The sequence below is a fragment of the Delphinus delphis genome, chromosome 14 (genome assembly GCF_949987515.2).
Source record: "Delphinus delphis chromosome 14, mDelDel1.2, whole genome shotgun sequence".
In the NCBI taxonomy this organism is placed as follows: Eukaryota; Metazoa; Chordata; class Mammalia; order Artiodactyla; family Delphinidae; genus Delphinus; species Delphinus delphis.
Genome location: NC_082696.1, coordinates 49,316,468 through 49,336,017, shown reverse-complemented (window position 1 = coordinate 49,336,017; position 19,550 = coordinate 49,316,468). Strand labels below are relative to the sequence as shown.

The window sequence follows — 19,550 nt, the reverse complement described above, 5'->3', positions numbered from 1 at the left end:
TCTACAGACAAATGTGTAATAAAAACCCCCATAATGTGCTGGTGCAGGGTCACTGTGAGGTCAGTTTCTAAAATAAAATTATTTCCAAGAAGTAAAAGCTGAGTCAGGGTCGCAACTTCTTACCCTTTGAAAATGAAATGGGAGATGCCTCAGGATTTGCTTCGTTTCCTACTCAGTGGCTATATATCAAATAATTTGGAACTATTTTATTTTGTTCAATTGGAAATGTGTAATATATTTTATTTGTGATAGATGAAGAAACTGTGTGTAAAGTCCCTTAAGGACTCCTGCAATTTATTTAAAGCAAAGTACATTTAAAAAATAATTTTCTGTGTTGTACAATACATGCTTGCTGTAAAAACATTCAAAACTTATCACAATGCATAGAGTGAACATTTCCTCTCACCTTCTTCCTTACAATACTATATTGACACTCAGTAGTTTTATGTGTATCCTTCCAGACCTCTTTTTCTAAGTTTATCCTACACATCTATATACAAAAATAGACACAAATTTAGACACAAATACATTATTTTTAAAAATACCAATGAAATAATACTTTACATGATTATTCTACAACACACCTCTTCCCCCCCCCCCCCCCCCGCCAAGCAAGATATAATAACTTCATGTAAAGGAGCAAAAATAAGACTAATCTCTACTTTTCTTGTGTCATTCTTGTTCAATTTTTGTGTCAGGGTTATGCAAGGTTCAAAATGAGCTGGAAAGTACTGATGTTTTTCTATGATGTGGAAGATTTAAATAACATAGGACTTATCTAATCAACAAGAACTGTCCTATAACTCCCTACAATTTTTTTGTTTGTTCAGCTTTTATCTTTCACCCTAAGCAAATTTTAGTAATTCGTATTTTGAAAACGCTTTTCATTTTGACTTAAACGTTTATTAAAGTTGTAATTTAAAACAACCATCTTTTAAAATCTGATTATATACCCCTTTCTATCTCAAATGTTATCTACTGCTCCTTCTTTTTACCTCATTGCCAGAAGTTTGTCTATTTTATTGCTCTTGTCAGTGAACCAACTCTTCATTGTTTTTGAAGTTTGTCTATTTTATTGCTCTTGTCAGTGAACCAACTCTTCATTGTTTTTGAAGTTAGGCCTACTGGTTTTATTTGGTTTTGTTTTCCTATTTTATTAACTTTTGCCTTTAATCTCCTTTCTACTTTCCTTTGGTTTATTTTGTTATGCTTTTTCCTAGGTTCTGGAGTTGGACGCTTAATTTCTCCAGTCTTTCTTGTTTTTCAATAAATGCACCTAAAGTAAGGTTGCCAGACTTAGCAAGTGAAAAGGAAGGCTCCCCAGTTATATTTGAATTTCAGTTTAAAAAAATGTGAGGTAGATGAGTGGTGGGTGACAAGGTTGGGGGGTTTTTTTGGAGCAAGGGATTCTGGGAAGATGGTGATCTACAGACTCTCTCTTCCCTTCTCTGCCACCTCAGTGGTAAATAGCTGCTGGGGCAGGTGGCTGGTAACCATGGACATGAGGGGAGACAACTGTACAACACTCTTTACCGCTATGAGGGGGACAAGTACCTGGAGACAAACAACAGAGGGACAAGAGCATTAAGATGCCAAGTCTTCGGAGGAATTTTGCCTGTAGAAATCTGTGGATTTCCTGGGGGAATGTTAGCATCAACAACTACCACCCAGGAGTGTTTGTGGTCTCTGTGGCCTGCAAGAGACCAAGAAGGAGCTGTATGGGCGGGAGGAGTCCTCCCTGACCCTGCATCTGGGTAAGTATGAGGAATCCAGGTAGCTGAGCTTGTCTCAGGCCTCAGCAACAAAATAGGTGACCTATCTGCTGCTATGCTTCTGACCGATGGGGAGAAAAGTCACTTTGCCTTTCATAATTTTTGAGAATGTTGTCACCTAAAGCACTCCAGCAACAGTCCTGAACTCCACTGAGCCAAAAAAAAGAAAAAAAAAAAAAAAAAGAAACAAAACAACCATCCTTCTCAGGAAGCCTGGCACACACTGCAAGATTAGTCAGATCAAACAGACCACAAAACTCTGCAACACAGGCAGGGAAGAAACCCAATCTCAGAGTAGAAAAATGATGGAGACGTTTACAGAGATTCATGTAAACACTAGAAAGAGTTCAGGAGCACCAATAAAATATGTAAATGAGCTGAGGAAGACAGTGAGCACTTGTGGTGGAATCTGGCCCCCAAAGATCCCCAGAACCTGTGACTATGTTATCGTATGTGCGTGATTAAGTTAAGGATATTGAGATGGGAGGATCATGCAGGTGGGTCCAATGTAATCACAGGGTCTTTATAAGAAGGATGCAAGAAGGTCAAAGGCAGAAGGAGATGAGATGATGGACAGTAGAGGTTGAAGTGATGAGTTTTGAAGATAGGGAAGAGGCCATGAATCAAAGAATGCAGATGACCTCCAGAAACTGGGAAAGATAGGGAAAGGCTTCTCCTCTAGAGGAAGGAACATAGCCAACACTGATTTTAGCCCTCTAAGATTCATTTCAAAATACTGACTGTGAGAACTGTACAATAATTTGCTTATTTTAAGCCACCAACTTTGTAGCAATTTGGTACAGCAGGAATAGGAAACTAATACTCCACTCTAGAGACCCCAATGAATGTCTTAAATTAGAAGGCTGAGTGTAAGACAAGTCTACACATATTTGAACAAACTCTACAAATGTAAGAACAAAAAAGTAAGAGATGGAAAATTTGGGGAAAAGATAAAATATTTGGAGGATAGATCCAAGAGACCTAACTGGTATTAAGTATTGTGGAAGGAAAAAATGGAAGAGATGGAGGAGAGGCAAGAATTAATTTGCCACAAGTAGAGAAAGAAATAACCTCAGATTTAAACACACGCCAAGTGCAGGCAGAACTGATAAGGAAAGACAAACACCTGGACACACCTTGATGCAATTTCTGATCTCTGAAGCAACATTAGAACTGTTGTTTCTTTTTCTATTTGTGTGGCAAAAGCGAAATATCTTTGTTGTTGATCTTTCCTATTGTAAAAACACTGCATCTCGAATGTTAAAAAATCAGACAATATAGATAAGTATTTATCTATATTATTACTTGTGAGTCCCTCACTCAGAGATAACCACCATTAACACATTCAACAGCCTGACTGAGGTATAACCGACATTAAAACACTTACATACTTAGTTTATAATTTGATAAGTTTTGACATATGTTTGATCCATGAAACCATCACCACAGTCAAGATAATAAACAGATTTGTCAACTGCATAGTTTGCTCCTGCCTCTTTGTAATCCGTCCCTCCTGCCCCTATTTGCCTCCTATCTGCCCCATCCCCAGACAACAACCACTCTCTTTTCTATCACTATAATTAGTCTGCATTTTCTAGAATTTTATGTAGGTGGAATCACATAGTATGTATTCTTTTTTGGTCTGGCTTTTTCTCTTAGCATAATTGTTTTGAGATGCATCCAGGTTGGTGTCTGTACCAGTAGATCTTTTATTTGTTTTTATTTTTCTGTGTGTGCTATTCCAGGTCTAATTATTCCCCGTTCCTAAGACTAGACTCTTTTTAATATACTACCCAATGCCCTGTGAATTATGAGGTTTTTCCAGTCTAGTTGGTGGGAATAGGCATTATTTCTGGCTCTGTGTGAGATCCAAGTACTGGTCCCACTAATCTTTGGTACTTCCCAGGGCCCTGAGTAGTTTCCTTACATGCGAAGCTGATCAGTGCTCTGTTGAATACTTGAAGGGGCTGCTCTGCAGGTGTCCAGAGCTCTCTCTGTGTACAGTTCTCTCATCTCTGGTCCCTTCCCTTCTAGCTGCTTTGGTCTCCAGGGGTTCTCTGCTCTATCTCCTCCAATCCTCCAATCAACGAGTCTCCCTGGCTCTGTCTGGGTCCCGCTTCCCACAGCCTGGACAAGGTACATGGCCTTACAGACAGGAAGATGGGGAAATCGTAGGGTGCACTTCATTTATTTCCCACCTTTCTGGGATCACTGTGCTTCACTGTCTCATGTCAATGTCTTGAAAACTGTTTCATGTATTTATCCTATTTTTCAGTTGTTTCAGGCAGGAGGGTAAATCCAATCCCTTTTACTCCATCTTTCCTGGAATGACTGTTAACATTTGAGTACATACCTTCCCAGAATTTTTATCATGAGTTAGTGTACATTTTTTTGCTTTTGTCTGTATAGCACCTTTCTTTCCCTTTTCAAGTAACATGATCCTTCTCCCTCTTCTCATGGAGAACCACTTCTTCCACATTCCAAGGTTCTCAAATGGACCAGACAGTCAGAGTAACTCCTCACCTTATAGCCACTGAGTGCATGTGACTGAGGTTGGCTCAATCATATACAAAGTCCTCTAGTTACTATGATTAATAGGGGCAACTGACTGAGCTGGGAGAAGTGAAATTCTTTCTTGTGATTTTTCCAGGTGGATGTAAAGACAGAGTGTTGTCTTTCTTCCTAGATCAAAATTTCTAAGGATGTTCTCCCAGAATTCCTGGCAGCCATGCCTGCCTTATTTGGAAAAAACATCTTCGCAGATGTAATTAAGGATCTCAAGATGACATATCACTGTTCATTATCCAGGTGGTCCCTAAATCCAGTGACAAGTGTCCTTATAAGAGAAGACACGGAAGAGAGGCCAAGTGCAGACTGAGGCAGAGGCTGAAGCCAGCACAGAGGCAGCCACAAGCCAAGGATTATCTGGAGCCACCAGAAGCTGGAACAGGCAAGGAAGGGTTCTCCCGGGAGCCTTTGGAGGGAGCATGGTCCTACCTACCAACACCTTGATTTCAGAGTTCCGGTCTCAAGAACCGTGAGAGGATAAATTTCTGTTGTTTTAAGTCTTCGAGTTTGTGGTGCTTTTCTTTTCTTTTTTTTTTTTGGCCATGCCACGCAGCATGTGGGATCTTAGTTCCCCAACCAGGAATAATTGAACCCATGCCCCCTGTAGGGGAAGCATGGGGTCTTAACCACTGGACCGCCAGGGACGTCTCTGTGGTACTCTGCTATGGAAGCCTTTGGAAACTAATCCTGCAGGTAAAACTGATCTGTGTTATGGTAAATTAGGAACAGTGGAAGTGAGGAAAAGACACTATATTATCAATGAAGACCATACTTAAAAATTTAAGTTTTGAATATTCAGACAGCTTGAGAACTGTCTGCAGATACAAGAAAGACACCGTGTTCTTGCAGACCAGAGGAGGGCACAGAAGAACGGCAGAAGAAGGATGACTGAGAGGAGAGAATCTGAATATTAGTGGGACAAAACGCACATCCTTTAGCCACCCTGACTGAAGGTCTCAGCAGTTCCTTAGGATAAAGTACCGAAAGCTGTTAACAGAATCATATTGTGTAACATTTGTTGTTTGACACATACATATTTGGGTTTAAGTTAAGCAACAGTAAGTTAATTACAACTGAGTGTTTATCTACCCGTTTTATTGATAAAGACCGGAATTAAAAGAATCACCTCCTATTTTATTATTGATAGATGCCCGAACTGGGAGGCTATCAGTTGAGAAGAGTGACCAAAATTGTGGTGCCAAGGGAGAAGATTGGGGCCTAAAATGAGCTGTTCCCATTTGAGCAAACCACTCATTGTTATCATGCCCGTAGCCCCTCAAAGATGCCATTGCTGTGCTTTGTATAAAACACCCACGTCTGTTAAATCTTTTTTGTTATTAATTTTTATTGGAGTATGGTTGCTTTACAATGTTGTGTTAGCCCCCACTGCACAACAAAATGAATCAGCCATACACATACAGATATCCCCTCCCTTCTAGGTTACCACAGTGCATTAGGTAGAGTTCCCTGTGCTATACAGTATGTTCCCATCAGTTGTCTATTTTATACATAGTATCAGGAATGTATGTGTGTCAATCCCAGCCTCCCAATTCCTCCCACCCCACCCCTTTCCCCCTTGGTATCCATACATTTGCTCTGTAAGTCTGTGTCTCCATTTGTGCTTTGCAAATAAAATCATCTGTACCACATTTCTAGATTCCACATATATGCATTATTATACGATATTTGCTTTTCTCTTTCTGACTTAACTTCACTCTGTATGACAGACTCTAGGTCCATCCACGTCTCTACAAATGACCCAGTTCCATTCCTTTTTATGGCTGAGTAATATTCCATTGTATATATGTACCACATCTTCTTTATCCACTCCCCTGTCAATGGACGTCCACTTTTGTTAAGTTTATAAAATATTTCTGTCTCTAATACCTATAGACGTTTCCAGGGGAAAAAATTTAAAGAATTCTTTTTTCATGGGCGTAATATACTGCCTAAGTAGCCCTGGCATTTCAGAGGTCAAATGAAGCTGGTTGGAGGCAAAATGTGTTGAAAATGTTTATAAAATTGAAGATTGCTGCTTGTTTTCTTGGAGTCTAAAAGTGCCCATTACCACTCTGGATATGTGCGCTTTCAGTGATGTGACCACGGTGAGGGGCAGGAACCAAGACTCCTACCTCTTCCTCCTCCTCCTCTTCTAGCTCCTCATCACCTTCGGCCTCAGCCTGATAGTCTTCTGTTTCTTCATCATAATCGTCCACAGTTAACTCCCAGCCAGCATAGTGGAAAGGTTCTGTAGAAAAAAGAAGAAATAGTTGGGAAGGTATTTTTAGGATAAAAGCCTATTAGCATATTACAGTAGCCAAAGATTAGGAAAATTAATTATAGGGACTGGTCTCTTAGCTTAAATGTGTATGCAAACAGGCCTTCACAAATTCTTTAAGTGACAACTGGCCAGTTTGGCCAGTGCTGTTTGTGCCTCATGGCTGTTCTGATTGGTGGGTGCCTGCACTATGACAGTTGTTAAATATTTTAAATATCATCCCTGGTTATACTGACTGTTTTGCTTCACAAACCACAGGCTTTAAACTTTCACAGTACTTTTAATAATATTACCTGCTCATGACAATAAATGTTATGATTACAGACAGCCCTTACTTTCCATGGCCTCAACGACTTTTTGAAGTAGTTCCTCTGGAGTTTTGTCAGCAATCTCCAAGTTTAAAACTTGAGTAACAGAGTCACTGATTGCTGTTTCCATCCGCCTCCAGGCGTAGTAGAAAGATCTGACACTCTCTTTAATTGGCTCCATTTCAGGAACATCAGGATAAGCGTCTTCTGGAAACTCAGGTAGTACAACTTTTGAGTAAAAGTTAAAGGAAAGAAAAAAGAGCCTTCAGGCATTATATCTTTAGTCATATTGCCAAAATAACTTATACTTTATAATACTTTAAAAACATTTGGGGCTTCCCTGGTGGCACAGAGGTTAAGAACCCACCTGCCAACGCAGGGGACATGGGTTCGAGCCCTGGTCCGGGAAGATCCCACATGCTGTGGAGCAACTAAGCCCGTGCACCACAACTACTGAGCCTGTGCTCTAGAGGCCATGCGCCACAACTACTGAGCCCTCATGCCACAACTACTGAAACCCGCGTGCCTAGAGCCCGTGCTCTGCAATGAGAGAAGCCACTGCAGTGAGAAGCCTGCTCACCACAACAAAGAGTAGCCCCTGCTCACCGCAACTAGAGAAAGCCCACGCGCAGCAATGAAGACCCAACGCAGCCAAAAATAAAAATATATTAAATAAATAAATTTATTTAAAAAATTTGAAAGAAATAAACTTAGTGTTCTAAGCAATAATATACATTTATATATTCATATTTCAATTATACTTTATTCCTTGTATTGCTGTAGATGAATTATAAATAAAATCCAAATTATTTGGATAATTAATATCAATTTCATATGGCAACTTTAACTGTTAATAAAATGTATAACATAAAATTTGATGAAAAACTGTTATAAGTTGGCTAGATACACTTTTAATATAATAAGTTAGATAAATAAATATAACACACATCAACTGGCATACGACTGACATAGAAAGAAACAAGTAGGAAGTTGGTACTATGCCTAAAATTGTAAGAGAATATGAAAAGCACTTTTATGCACTAACTACTTTTATTTGATAATCTAACCTGTTTCAGATAATTCTTTAGTTTCTAGTCCCTCTTTGGATCCTTTTGGAATTTCTGTTCCAACTGTAGTATCCTCGGTAGGCTCAGACACTTAAAAAAAAAAATCTAATAGTGTTTGAATTTTAAAACATTCCTTTATGAAGTTCTTGGCACAAAGAAAATTTCAAAACATAGTTTAAATTGTGTATACTATATCTAATTGATAATACGGTTCTTGTTAGGTAAAGTATTGAAACTGAGTCCCCCTAAAACCGAGTTCCCCTGCCTAGTTTATGGTTAACCTCCCTATTCAAAACTTTATTCCTTTTCTTGTCCCCTCTGACCTCAATCCTGTGCTAACTGAACACTAATCAACCAAAGTCAGATAACATCATTAATGTACAAACTCAGGTTGTTTCTCCAGGGCAAGACCCCTGATCATGCACCCCCAGAGCAGAGGCTCATAAACAGTAGGCATCCTGACCCCTGAAACTACGATTAAGAAATGTCACAAGATGACAATTAACTACAGCTTCTTTGTTCTTCCCCTTTAAAAGCCCCCAACTCAAAGACCAAGATGGAGTAGATCTGAGATTCATCTCCCACTCCCTTGCTTGGCGCCCTGCAATAAGCCCTTACTTTGCTGCAAACACCCGCTGTCCGAGTGTGGCTTCCTGTGCCGCGGGCACACGAGCACACTGCTTGGTTTCAGCAAGGCATAAAAATACACAATAGAATAAGGCAGAAAATGAAGAATATTCTTAAGTACACAAAAGGACGTTGACCAGAATAACAATTGGTACATACAATTTTGACTGATGACTGTTGTTAAATATCATTCAAACTCCTGTTCACATGGCATCAAACTTGCAGTGCCTGATAGTTCTTTTAATTTCTTGAGATACCCGTAAAGATATACCAAAGGATCATAAAGTGGCAATAAAGGGCGATGATATGCCAAAGTCTCAGCTGTGGGTGTTGGTGTGGTGAAACTGAGGAGCGTCTCAACTAGTACCACTGCTGGAGATGTAGATCAACAACTGCTTTCCTGGATGATATAAGACATGATCCACATACAGATCTAGCATAGCTAGTTTCAGGGAAGGAAGAACTAATAATCTTTCTTCTCAGCCCATATAGTCTCTCCTAGTTCTGAGACACAAGTTTTGTGTAGACCACACACACACAAATGTTTTAAATATATATGTAGCCATTCTGTAATACTGTGGAAGCTGTCTTTTAAGTTAGCTAAAGTAATAGTTGGGTCCTCTTTCTACAGAATCTGTAACGTTTAATACTCAGGAGAACAGGGAGTAGAAGGGGACAAGCCTAGGGCTGGCCTGGTGGCAGCATATTTAATTGTAAGGTGTTCAATTACCTAAAGAAAAACGTAACCCTGACAAAGAGAAGAAGAACACCAAGAATATACAGAAAATTCTAAACTGTCTTGGCTTCTCTGGCTTAATCAGAGAATGCAATAGTTGGAGATGAAGAAGATCCAGCTTCAGCCTAGAAAAGCCATAGAAGATGATACTAAATATCATAAATTGAATCAGGTTTGTGCACATTGAGCTGACCTTCAGGTCTATATCTGAGAGTGCCTGGCAGGAAGTTTAAGTGAAAGGAGTATATGCGTGTTGTGCGTTTGTTGGGGGGAGTGGGGGTGGTTCTTATAAATACTCTACCTATCCTTCCTGTTGGTTACCCTACTCTACCTGCTCCATTCAGGGAGAAGTCAACAACAACAACAAAACAAAACAGCAACAACAAGGCCTATGAAAATACGCTATAATGAAGGAAAGAGAGTATTGATTCACAGATTCAGATGAAGAGCTTGCTTTTGAAGAAGATTTCTCATATAAAGCAAAATAAACTAAATTTTAGAAGATACGTACTTCGTACACTCAAAAAGCACAGGAGGACAACAGAGTCTGTGAAATAGGAGCCATGAGGCAAAAGGAGAGACCAGCCTAAGATAAAGGCAGAAATACAAGAAAGCTAGTTGAAATAAGAACATAATGCAAGAAAATCTAAAATGCAATAGCAGAATTGAAATACGCATCAGGAGAGAGGCAATAAGGAGCAGAAAATAAGTCAGTGATGTGGAGGATAACAACTCTCCAAAAAATACAGAGAAAAAGGACAATGAAATGAAAACTATCAAGAAGAAGATTAATGTGGTTGAAAAGCAATAACTATCTAACTAAAAAAATAATAAAACGTGATCCTGAGAAAGGAATCTGAAACAATAACTGAAGAAAAACATTTTGAGCCAAAGACTGTGGTATGGAGACAGGAGGACAGAAGATGTTTGATGACATCTTTACACTATCAAACCAACCCTGGGGACTTCTCTGGTGGCGCAGTGCTTAAGAATCCACCTGCCAATGCAGGGGACAAGGGTTCGAGCCCTGGTCTGGGAAGATCCCACATGCCGTGGAGCAACTAAGCCCGTGCGCCACAACTACTGAGCCTGTGCTCTAGGGCCCGCAAGCTACAGCTACTGAGTCCACGTGCCAAAACTACTGAAGCCCGTGTGTCTAGAGCCTGTGCTCCGCAACAAGAGAAGCCACAGCAATGAGAAGCCCACGCACTGCAAACAAGAGTAGCCCCCACTCGCTGCAACTTGAGAAAGCCCGCGTGCAGCAACGAAGACCCAACGCAGCCAAAAAAACAAAAACAAGAAAAACCCTGGACTCAGGGATGAGACATGTCCCTTATTTAATACAGTGTTTTGGCATTTCTGTTACTTGTAGACAAATGCAGTCGCAATGGATACAGATGGAATAGTCTTCCTCTTAAGCAAGGTCAGCAGCTCTGCTTCTTAATTTAAAAAGTCAACCCTACCACTTAGTTACTTGATAGTCGAAGCACATGATCAACCCTTAATCAACAACACTGAACGTCTGTGCTCCAGAATTTAAACTTTGAATTGTTTGCTACTTAAATCTGGTCAGGTTTCTGGATAATGGGGTGGCAGGAAGCGATTTGCAAAATGTTCAGTGGTTGCTCACTCCAGGCTGCCCAGCCTGGTCCTGACAACTCAACATGGTGAGGTCAGGCTTTATTTGAGAGAGATGCATTTGACTGGAGAAAACCTGATCAGACCATGGCATTGGTTTTTGGATGGCCGTTAAGGAACCACTGGTCTTAGGGACACACTATCTCTGCAGTTGTCATTATGAGCATTGCTCTTTATATACCCTAGGTGTCTGCTGTCCCCTGTTCCTTTTCCTTGAATTACACTTCTTGTGATGGATTCAATTGTGCCCCCCACAAATATATGTTCACATCCTGACCCCTGGTACCTGTGAATGTGACATGAATTGGATACAGGGTCTTTGCAGAAGTAATTAGTTAAGGATCTTGAGATGAAATCATCCCAGATTTAGGGTGGGCCCTAAATCCAATGACTGGTGTTCTGGTAAGAGGAGAAGACACACAGAAACAGACACACACACACACACACACACACACACACACACACACACACACAGAGAGAAAAAAAAGGCCATGTGAAGATGAAGGCAGAGACTGGAGTGGTACAGCTACAAACCAAGGAACACCAAGGACTGCTGGAGTAACCAGAAGCTAGGAAGAAGCAAGGAAGGATTCTTTCCTGGACATTTCAGAGGGAGCATGGCTCTGCCAACACCTTGATTTTAGACTTCTAGCCTCCAGAACTGTGAGAGAGTAAACTTCTGTTGTTTTAAGCCACCAAGTTTATGGTAGCTTGTTAAAGCTATCCTAGGAAACTGATATATTTCCCAATAGTCTGCTTGAAAACAAGCACTGGAGAGCAATGTGGAATTTAGTGAAGATTTAGCAAGGGAGAGATGGAGAGACTTTATACCACACACCCTGTGACAGACACTGGTGGTAATTCACCCAGCCTCTGTGTTCCTCTTCTTCCTTCCTGGCAGACCTGTGCTTTTGTTCCAGTGTTTACCCTTCCCCACATGGCTGAGGGAGTAGGACCCTCTCTCCAGCTCCAGGAATTTATCCTGATTGGTTTAAGCCCCAAATGCTGGTTCCTTTCCTTCTGATATTCGGGGAGGGAATGTAACTATTGATTTTGAGAGTGCTAAGATTCAGTTTCACTTAATTTGAATTAGGAATCCTGAGCTCTGGTCTTTTCAGAACATAAGGCAGATGAGGAAAACATCTCTAAGTTCTAGTCTGGTAATGATGATGTTAAAGCATCAACTATGAGGCAGACTCTCTGCTGGGTGCTTTGAAGAAATGTTCTTATCCATATAAAAACTCTGCTAGGTAAATCTTCCTAGTCCTGTTTTACAAATGAAGAACTTGAGGTGCAGGATAACTCTATAACTTGTCATATAGCAGCCAATGTGAAATTTTTAAAATGTCCATGAGATCAGATTGACCACTTGCACTTAGAGAAAACTCCCATCTCCATAAGCCTCCGGCCTCTGCTTTGCTCTCCAGTTTCACCTCCCACCTCCCTCTTGCTCACCATGCTCCAACCACATTCAATTTCTTCCTTGACCATGTGAAGCTGTGCCCACCTCTGAGCCTTGGCAGTGGAGGGATCTTTGCCCAGGTCCTTTCAGCGCTTTTGTCTGGCCTCAAATATCATCTCAGGTGACACTCTTCCTTGACCATAATGTTTAGTGTTGCATCTTCCAAACCACCCCCGGGGTCTCTACCTTGCTCATTCATTGAACAAACACTTACTGAGTTCCTACTATATCCCAGGTACTGGTTTAGTGTCTTCATAGATTTTTCTTCATGGCTCTTAACACAATCAGAAATTATCCTAGTTATTTACTTGTTTATTCTTGTTCTTCACCCCATAGAATGATGGCTCCTTGAGGGCAGGGCTCTTGACTGTCTCGGTCACTGCTGAGTCTGTACTACCTAGGGCAGTGTCGTTGCTTTGCATGGCACTTAGAAGGACTTCAATAAATACTTGTTGAAGGAATGGATGAATTTCCCGATGTTTATTACTAGCTGACTCTATTACATGTCCATGAAGTGCTTGGAATGAAGCACTGTGATTTGAGCCAATGGTTACTCTAAGCTCATGTTCTTGCATGTAATTGGCCTATACCTAACCAGTACATAAAGAAAGCAAATTGGGAATGAGAAAAGTTATTAAGCAGCCTCGGAATGCATAGGTGATTGCCCTTTAAAGTGTCGATTCTAAGCAATACATGTGTCATTCCATTCTAAGGCTAGAGTGACGACAGGATTGAAATGAGACTTCAGTAATCTTATTTGACAGAGATAATGATTATCTTGTGGCCCAAGACAGAAGCCAAACTTCAAAGGAAAAGATGTGTTCCCAAGCAGGAGATATAAAAAGCCTGCTTTGGGTATGTGTTAGTTTCCTGTAGCTGCCAAAACAAATTATCACAAACTTGGTGGCTTGAAACAACAGAAATGTATTCGCTCACAGTTCTGGAGGCCAGAAGTCAGAAATCAAGGTGTTGGCAAGGCTCTGCTACCTCCGGAGGTTCTGGAGGAGAATCCTTTTTGCCTCTTTGACCTTCTCCTGGGTACTGTCATCTCTTGGCTGGAGTCTGCATCACCCAATGTCTGCTTCCATCTTCCAATTGCCTTCTCCTCTGTGTGAGAGGCTAATCTCCCTCTGGCTCTCTCTTATAAGGACATTTATGATGGCATTTACAGCCCACCTGGATAATCCCACATAATCTCCCCATACCAGGATTCTTAGGAACTTCCCTGGTGGTCCAGTGGTTAAGAATCCACCTTCCAATACAGGGGACGTGGGTTTGATCTCTGGTTGGGGAACTAAGATCCCACATGCTGCAGGGCAACTAAGCCCATGCGCCGCAACTACTGAGCCTGTGCGCTCTAGAGTCCATGCGCCACAACTAGCGAGAAGCCCGTGTGCCACAACAAAGAGCCTGTGCACCGCAACAAAGATCCCACGTGTCACAACTAAGACCCTATGCAGCCAAACAAACAAACAAATAAATAAATACTAAAAGAAAAAAAAGAAAGATCCCTTAGGGCTTTCAAAGCCTCATTAAAACAAAACAAAACAAAAGTTCTTAATTTAGGGACTTCCCTGGTGGTCCAGTGGTTAAGACTCTGCACTCCCAATGCAGGGGGCCCAGGTTTGATCCCTGGTCAGGAAACTAGATCCCACGTGCCGCAATTAAGAGCCTGGATGCCGCAACTAAAGGATCCCACATGCTGCAACTAAAAAGCCTGCATGTTACAATGAAGATCCCACGTGCTGCAACTAAGACCCTGCACAGCTAAATAAATAAATATTTTAAAAGAAGATTCTTAATTTAGTTACATCTGCAAAGACCTTTCTTCCAAATAAGGTAACATCTACGGGTTCCAGGAATTAGGATGTGGACACACCTTTGGCAGCCACCATCAGCCTACCACAGGGAACTCTGGATAAAGTAAAAAAAAATTCCAAAAGTAATGGATTTATTATGTTAGACAGGATAGTATTTTTTCCTTTCTCTTTTTTATTTTGGTAAAATACACATAACATAAAATTTACCATCTTAACCATCTTTAAGTGTACAGTTCAGTGGTGTTAAATACATTCACGTGGTGTGCAACCAACACCACCATCCATCCTCATAACTGTTTTCATCTTGTAAAACCAAAAACTCTATACTCATTAAACAATAAGTCCCCATTCTCTCCTCCTCCCAGCCCCTGGCAACCACCATTATACTGTCTGTCTTTATGATTTTGACTACTTTTAAGTATCTCATATAAGTAGAATTATATGGTATTTGTCTTTTGATGGCTAGAAAAGGCAGTTTTAAGTGAAAAACAAATTGCCTACTTAAGCAATTTACAGGAGAAGACTTTGTGAAAAAGGACCCTTGGATGGAAGAAGTAATCACTAGTTAAACCAGATGCAAGCCCTTCTGTGAAACAGAATATGGTTTAACAGGGACAAAACAGACCCACGATTTCACAGACACTAATTGCTTCTGGAGAAGCCCAGTCATGTCTACAGAGCTGGCTAGAACTGACCCTGAATGGAGTAGGCTACTGGCTTTAGAACATCCAATTTAGGTTGCCTGGGGGAAATAATGAGATAAAAGGCAATGACATTAAATTGTCCCCTAGATCTGTTACATTATTAAATACCAACTGTGAAACATTGGGGATATTGGAAATCTGGAAACATTTAATGGACATTTGTGTCATATTTAATGGATGTCAGTTTCTTTTATTTCTTTTGATATTTTATGGTCTGTTTCCTTGTAAAAGGTAGGTGGGTGGGAAGATTGTTGTCAGACTAATTGGTTAAGCACTCAAGAAAATAATGAAGTTTCTGGGTGAGAGTTGAAGTCAATAAAGGTGTGGGATTCTTAAAAAGGAAATTGGGTATTTCATCCTGTTAGCTCTTCTGTCTGGCACAAGGTTCTGATTTTATACTTACTGTCCCATAAACCTAATGCCAATCCCTGTAGTAAAAACGATCTATGTTAAATTTGAGCTTTCTCATTGTAAAAATTCCCCTTAGTCCTGGTTCTTTTATCAGCTAACAGCAGGTTTTCATCCCTTAATTGCTCCAGGGCTGGCATCTAGCTGCAGGTATCTGAAAAACTTTAGTTTGTAAGAGTAATTTCTAATTCAATATTAATTGTGCTCGGAAGCATTTTATGAGCCCCGCTTCCACCACAGTGAGGTACCCTATCTTGCTGCTTAAGCCCACTCTCCAGCCCTGAGAGTGACTTTCGTTGGAAATCTGTAAGATTCCTTCTTGCCCTGCCCCGACCCACCAAACTGGACCTCTGAGGAGGGCTGGCTTCATGGGTGTATGAGCTGTGCAGTTGCTCTAGATCTCTCGCCCAGAATGGTCTCATAGTTAGTTTAATGCACTTTGGTTGTCATTTTGAAATTTTTAATAATTTTATCTTTGAATTGAGTTTTGTAAGCAAAATCCAAAGAGACTCCAATGGGACAACAGGGCAGGTGTGTGAGCAGAGATATGCACGATCTCCGCCTGCCATTCTTTGCCATCTCATTCTCATGAGTGTTCCTGATGCTCTATCATGAGCATAGAATTCTAGGGGACCCACGATATGTGGGAGTAAGTGTGACTTAGTGGCTTGGGGTGGGGAGGATGCTGACAGCCCTTGAGAGACCATGGTCTCCCTTTGAACTAGAACTTGCTCCAGATGCAGAATGAAGGTGATGGCATTCAAAGAGACATGAATGACCATGGAACCTCATCACATCTCTTCTTACTCATGTTACTTTCCTGTATTAGCTAAACTGAAATGATGTGGGGCTCATAAAATGCTTCCGAGCACAGTCAGTATTGAATTAGAAACTAATCTCACAAGCTAGATCATTTCAGCTAGACTGAAAATGATGACACAGAAAGAAAGGAAAAGATAGGGCAACCCAGAGCTCCTTTTCCTTTCAGGCTTCCCTTTCCTTAATCATTGGGAAGCTAAAAGTAGAGGGCATTGCTAGAATATATGCATATTAGGAAATGAAATAAGAAGCTGAGTTAGTTTTGTGTATGAAACTGACTTAGTATTCTGGTAAGAATAAAATACATATGCATGTACAAGCTGTAAAATACAAATTGTGTAGTTTCAACGATTCTGCATATGAGTTAAGTGCTCTTAACGTTTGCTTTTAAAAGTGGCATTGGGCAACATAAAGATGAACGGTAAAATTCAGGCTAATAACTTAAAATTTTAATTTTTCTTTACTTAGAATGACATTAAATAGCAAACAAAAAGTACTATGACAAGTTAAAAGAGAGACCATGGAGGAAAAGAAAGAGCTTTATATTTTCGTACTTTTAGTGGCTCTTTTCCCCTACTTTTTTGAACACTGTGCCCCACAAATTATATAGCAGGCCCTGCTTCTGAGTGTCAACCCCCCGGGCAGAGCAGACTCAGCTTTCCTACCACACTTCCGGCCATGTGATTTGGACTAACCGACTGCACTCTGGGGGCACATCTCTCCATTCCCAGCCTGCTTCCATTTTATACCATATAAACACATATATACACACATGCACACACATACATGCCAATGGACAAGAGTGGAGTTAAGGATACGATCCTTAATGAAGTCTAACCTGATTCATGTTCTGTTTCAGGGACCTCGAAAGCTTCAGCCTCCTCAGGTGAGGACGCCCTGGTCTCCTCGGCTACCTCAGGGGCCTCAGACCCTTCGTGAAGTTCAGACTCCTCACCTTCAATCTCCTCGTCAGCCTCAGTTTCTTCTGCTTCTATAAAAAATGAGAAGAAATAAATTATTTAGATTAAGTCAGCAAATATTTAATTGGGAATGACCCCTGGAGCATGAGGCTTAATGAGAAAGATAGATACAGTCTCTACATATTGTATCTATTAAAATGCAGTAGTAAAGGATGATAGTAATATGCTCAGAGTGCTATGGGAGCACCGGCCTAAGGATTCATTCAAAATGGGGAAATGCATATAGCATTCTCAAATATTATAAGTCAAAGACAGGAAACAGCCCAAATGTCCATTTAAAAGGGAATGGTTATACCTGCACTGTCTGATATGTAGTCATGAGCCACATGTGCTCATTGAGCACTTGAAATGTGGCTAGTCCAAACTGAGATGTGCTGTAAGTATAAAATACACAATGGACTTCAGAGACTTTGTATGAAAAGTTGAATGTAAAAATATATCAATAATTTTTACATTGATTACATGTTAAAATAATAATTTGGATATAGTGTATTAAATAAAATATACAGTTGGCTCTCTGAATCTTCAGGTTCTGTTATCTGTGGATTCGACCAACCACGAATTGAAAATATTTGAAAAAAATTTTTAGAAAGTTCCAAAAAGCAAAACTTGAATTTGCTGCATGCTGGCAACAATTTACATAGCATTTACATTTTATTAGTTATTATAAGTTATCTAGAGATGATTTAAAGTATACGGGATGATGCGTTTAGGTTACATGCACATACTATGCCATTTTATATATGGGACTTGAGCATTCATGGACTTTGGTATCCGTGGAGGTCCTGGGACCAATTCCTCATGGATACCGAGGGATGATTGTAATTAATTTCACTTGTTTCTTTTTCCTTTTCATGTGACTACTAGAAAATTTAAAATTATGTATGTGGCTTGCATTTTATTTTTACTGGGCAGCACTAGCCTAGACTACATATTTTCTTACAGCTAGTTACAAATTATAATAGAGTATGTTGATCAGTATGCTAAAATTTAAAAAACATAACTCCAAGTTTTACATAGTTGCTGATGACACCTATAAGAAATAAATGCATAGAAGTCTTTGAGGAAGAAGATGGGGTAAATGGTGGTGCGAGAAAACCCATCTCTTCAATTCCCTTTAATATATTTTTTAAATTGACTCTTCAATTTTCTTTAATATATTTTTTAAATTGACTGAAACAAGGTATTTTCTATGTAAAGATATGAAAAACTAAATGAGCTTGTTTTCTGGACTCTTGTGGGAATTATTCCCTCCCCTGCCCCCTGCCCAGTGAGTACCTTCCAAGAATCACAATCTAGGGCTATGAGATACCTCTGGCACCTGGATTTTTAATCTAAATTGGGGTGATTAAGCACAAAGAAAAAAGCATCCTGAAGTGTCCTTATAACTTGAAGTCTGACCAGGATTGCCAAGCATGTGGCTTCCAAGTATGTGAGTTGGAATGTGGTGAATCTTTTGTGTTATATGTAGGATCACAAGGAGGTAGCATCATTTGCTGAATTCTACTAGGGTGAGAGATGAAGTTATATATACTCTACTCCAGAAACTCAAAATGTCTTTTAGCTGAGTATCTCTTATAGTAAAAAAAAAAACTTATCATATACCTCCAACACGCATATATTTGGTTATCTGTAAGTTGTGTTCTTATCCACATTAGGTACATTATAAAGTGTATATATAAAATGAATTTATATAATGATGCTGAAAAGTGTAAAAAGTTTGAAAACTTTTCTAGAACCCTACTGGATAATCTGTGTTCCATGTGAGTCAGGAATGAACTGAAAAGTGTTCTAAGATCCTTGTACTATCTGTGATTTTTGATTAAGTGTATATTGTATTAGTTATCTATTGCTTCATGTATATGTTGTATTAGTTATCTATTGGTTCATAATAAATTACCCCCAAAATTAGTGGTTAAAATAACAATAATCACATATTGCCCTTGCAATTACTGGGGTCAGGAATTTGGGAGTGGCTTAGTCACAGTGAATATGTCAATTAGAGTTGCAGAGGTCAATCTGAAGGCTTGACAGGGGCTGGTGGAGCCCCTTCCAAGGTGAACACTCAAAGCCAGAACCAAGGTCCTCCGGGAGCAGAGAGAAGCACGGCCAGAAGTCCTGACCCACAGAATTTTGTGCAGAATAAAGATAGTGGTTGTTTTACAGTTTGGGGGTGGCTGGCTGCACAGCAATGGAACACTGAAACAGACTTTCTTCACTCTTCTGAGCTACGGACGGCTTTGTCAGTCTGGTGAAACTTACGGATTCCTTCTTAGAATAATGCTTTCAATCTCATAAAATAAAATAAGAAGCCAATTATACTGAATACAGCTATCAAGATATCAAAAAATTTTTTGTGGTAT

At 40.1% G+C, this 19,550-nt stretch overlaps 1 protein-coding gene across 1 annotated transcript in view; it reads right to left on the bottom strand.

Moving 5' to 3' along the window:
• Positions 1 to 19,550, bottom strand: part of AK9 (adenylate kinase 9) — a 120,582-nt gene that overhangs the window by 40,204 nt on the left and 60,828 nt on the right. The window contains exons 19-21 of the mRNA XM_060030124.1: positions 17,046 to 17,198; positions 6,954 to 7,154; positions 6,473 to 6,588 (exon numbers count right to left, since the gene is read on the bottom strand). Coding sequence (XP_059886107.1) covers positions 6,473 to 6,588; positions 6,954 to 7,154; positions 17,046 to 17,198 — 470 coding nt within the window. The remainder of the gene's footprint in view (positions 1 to 6,472; positions 6,589 to 6,953; positions 7,155 to 17,045; positions 17,199 to 19,550) is intronic.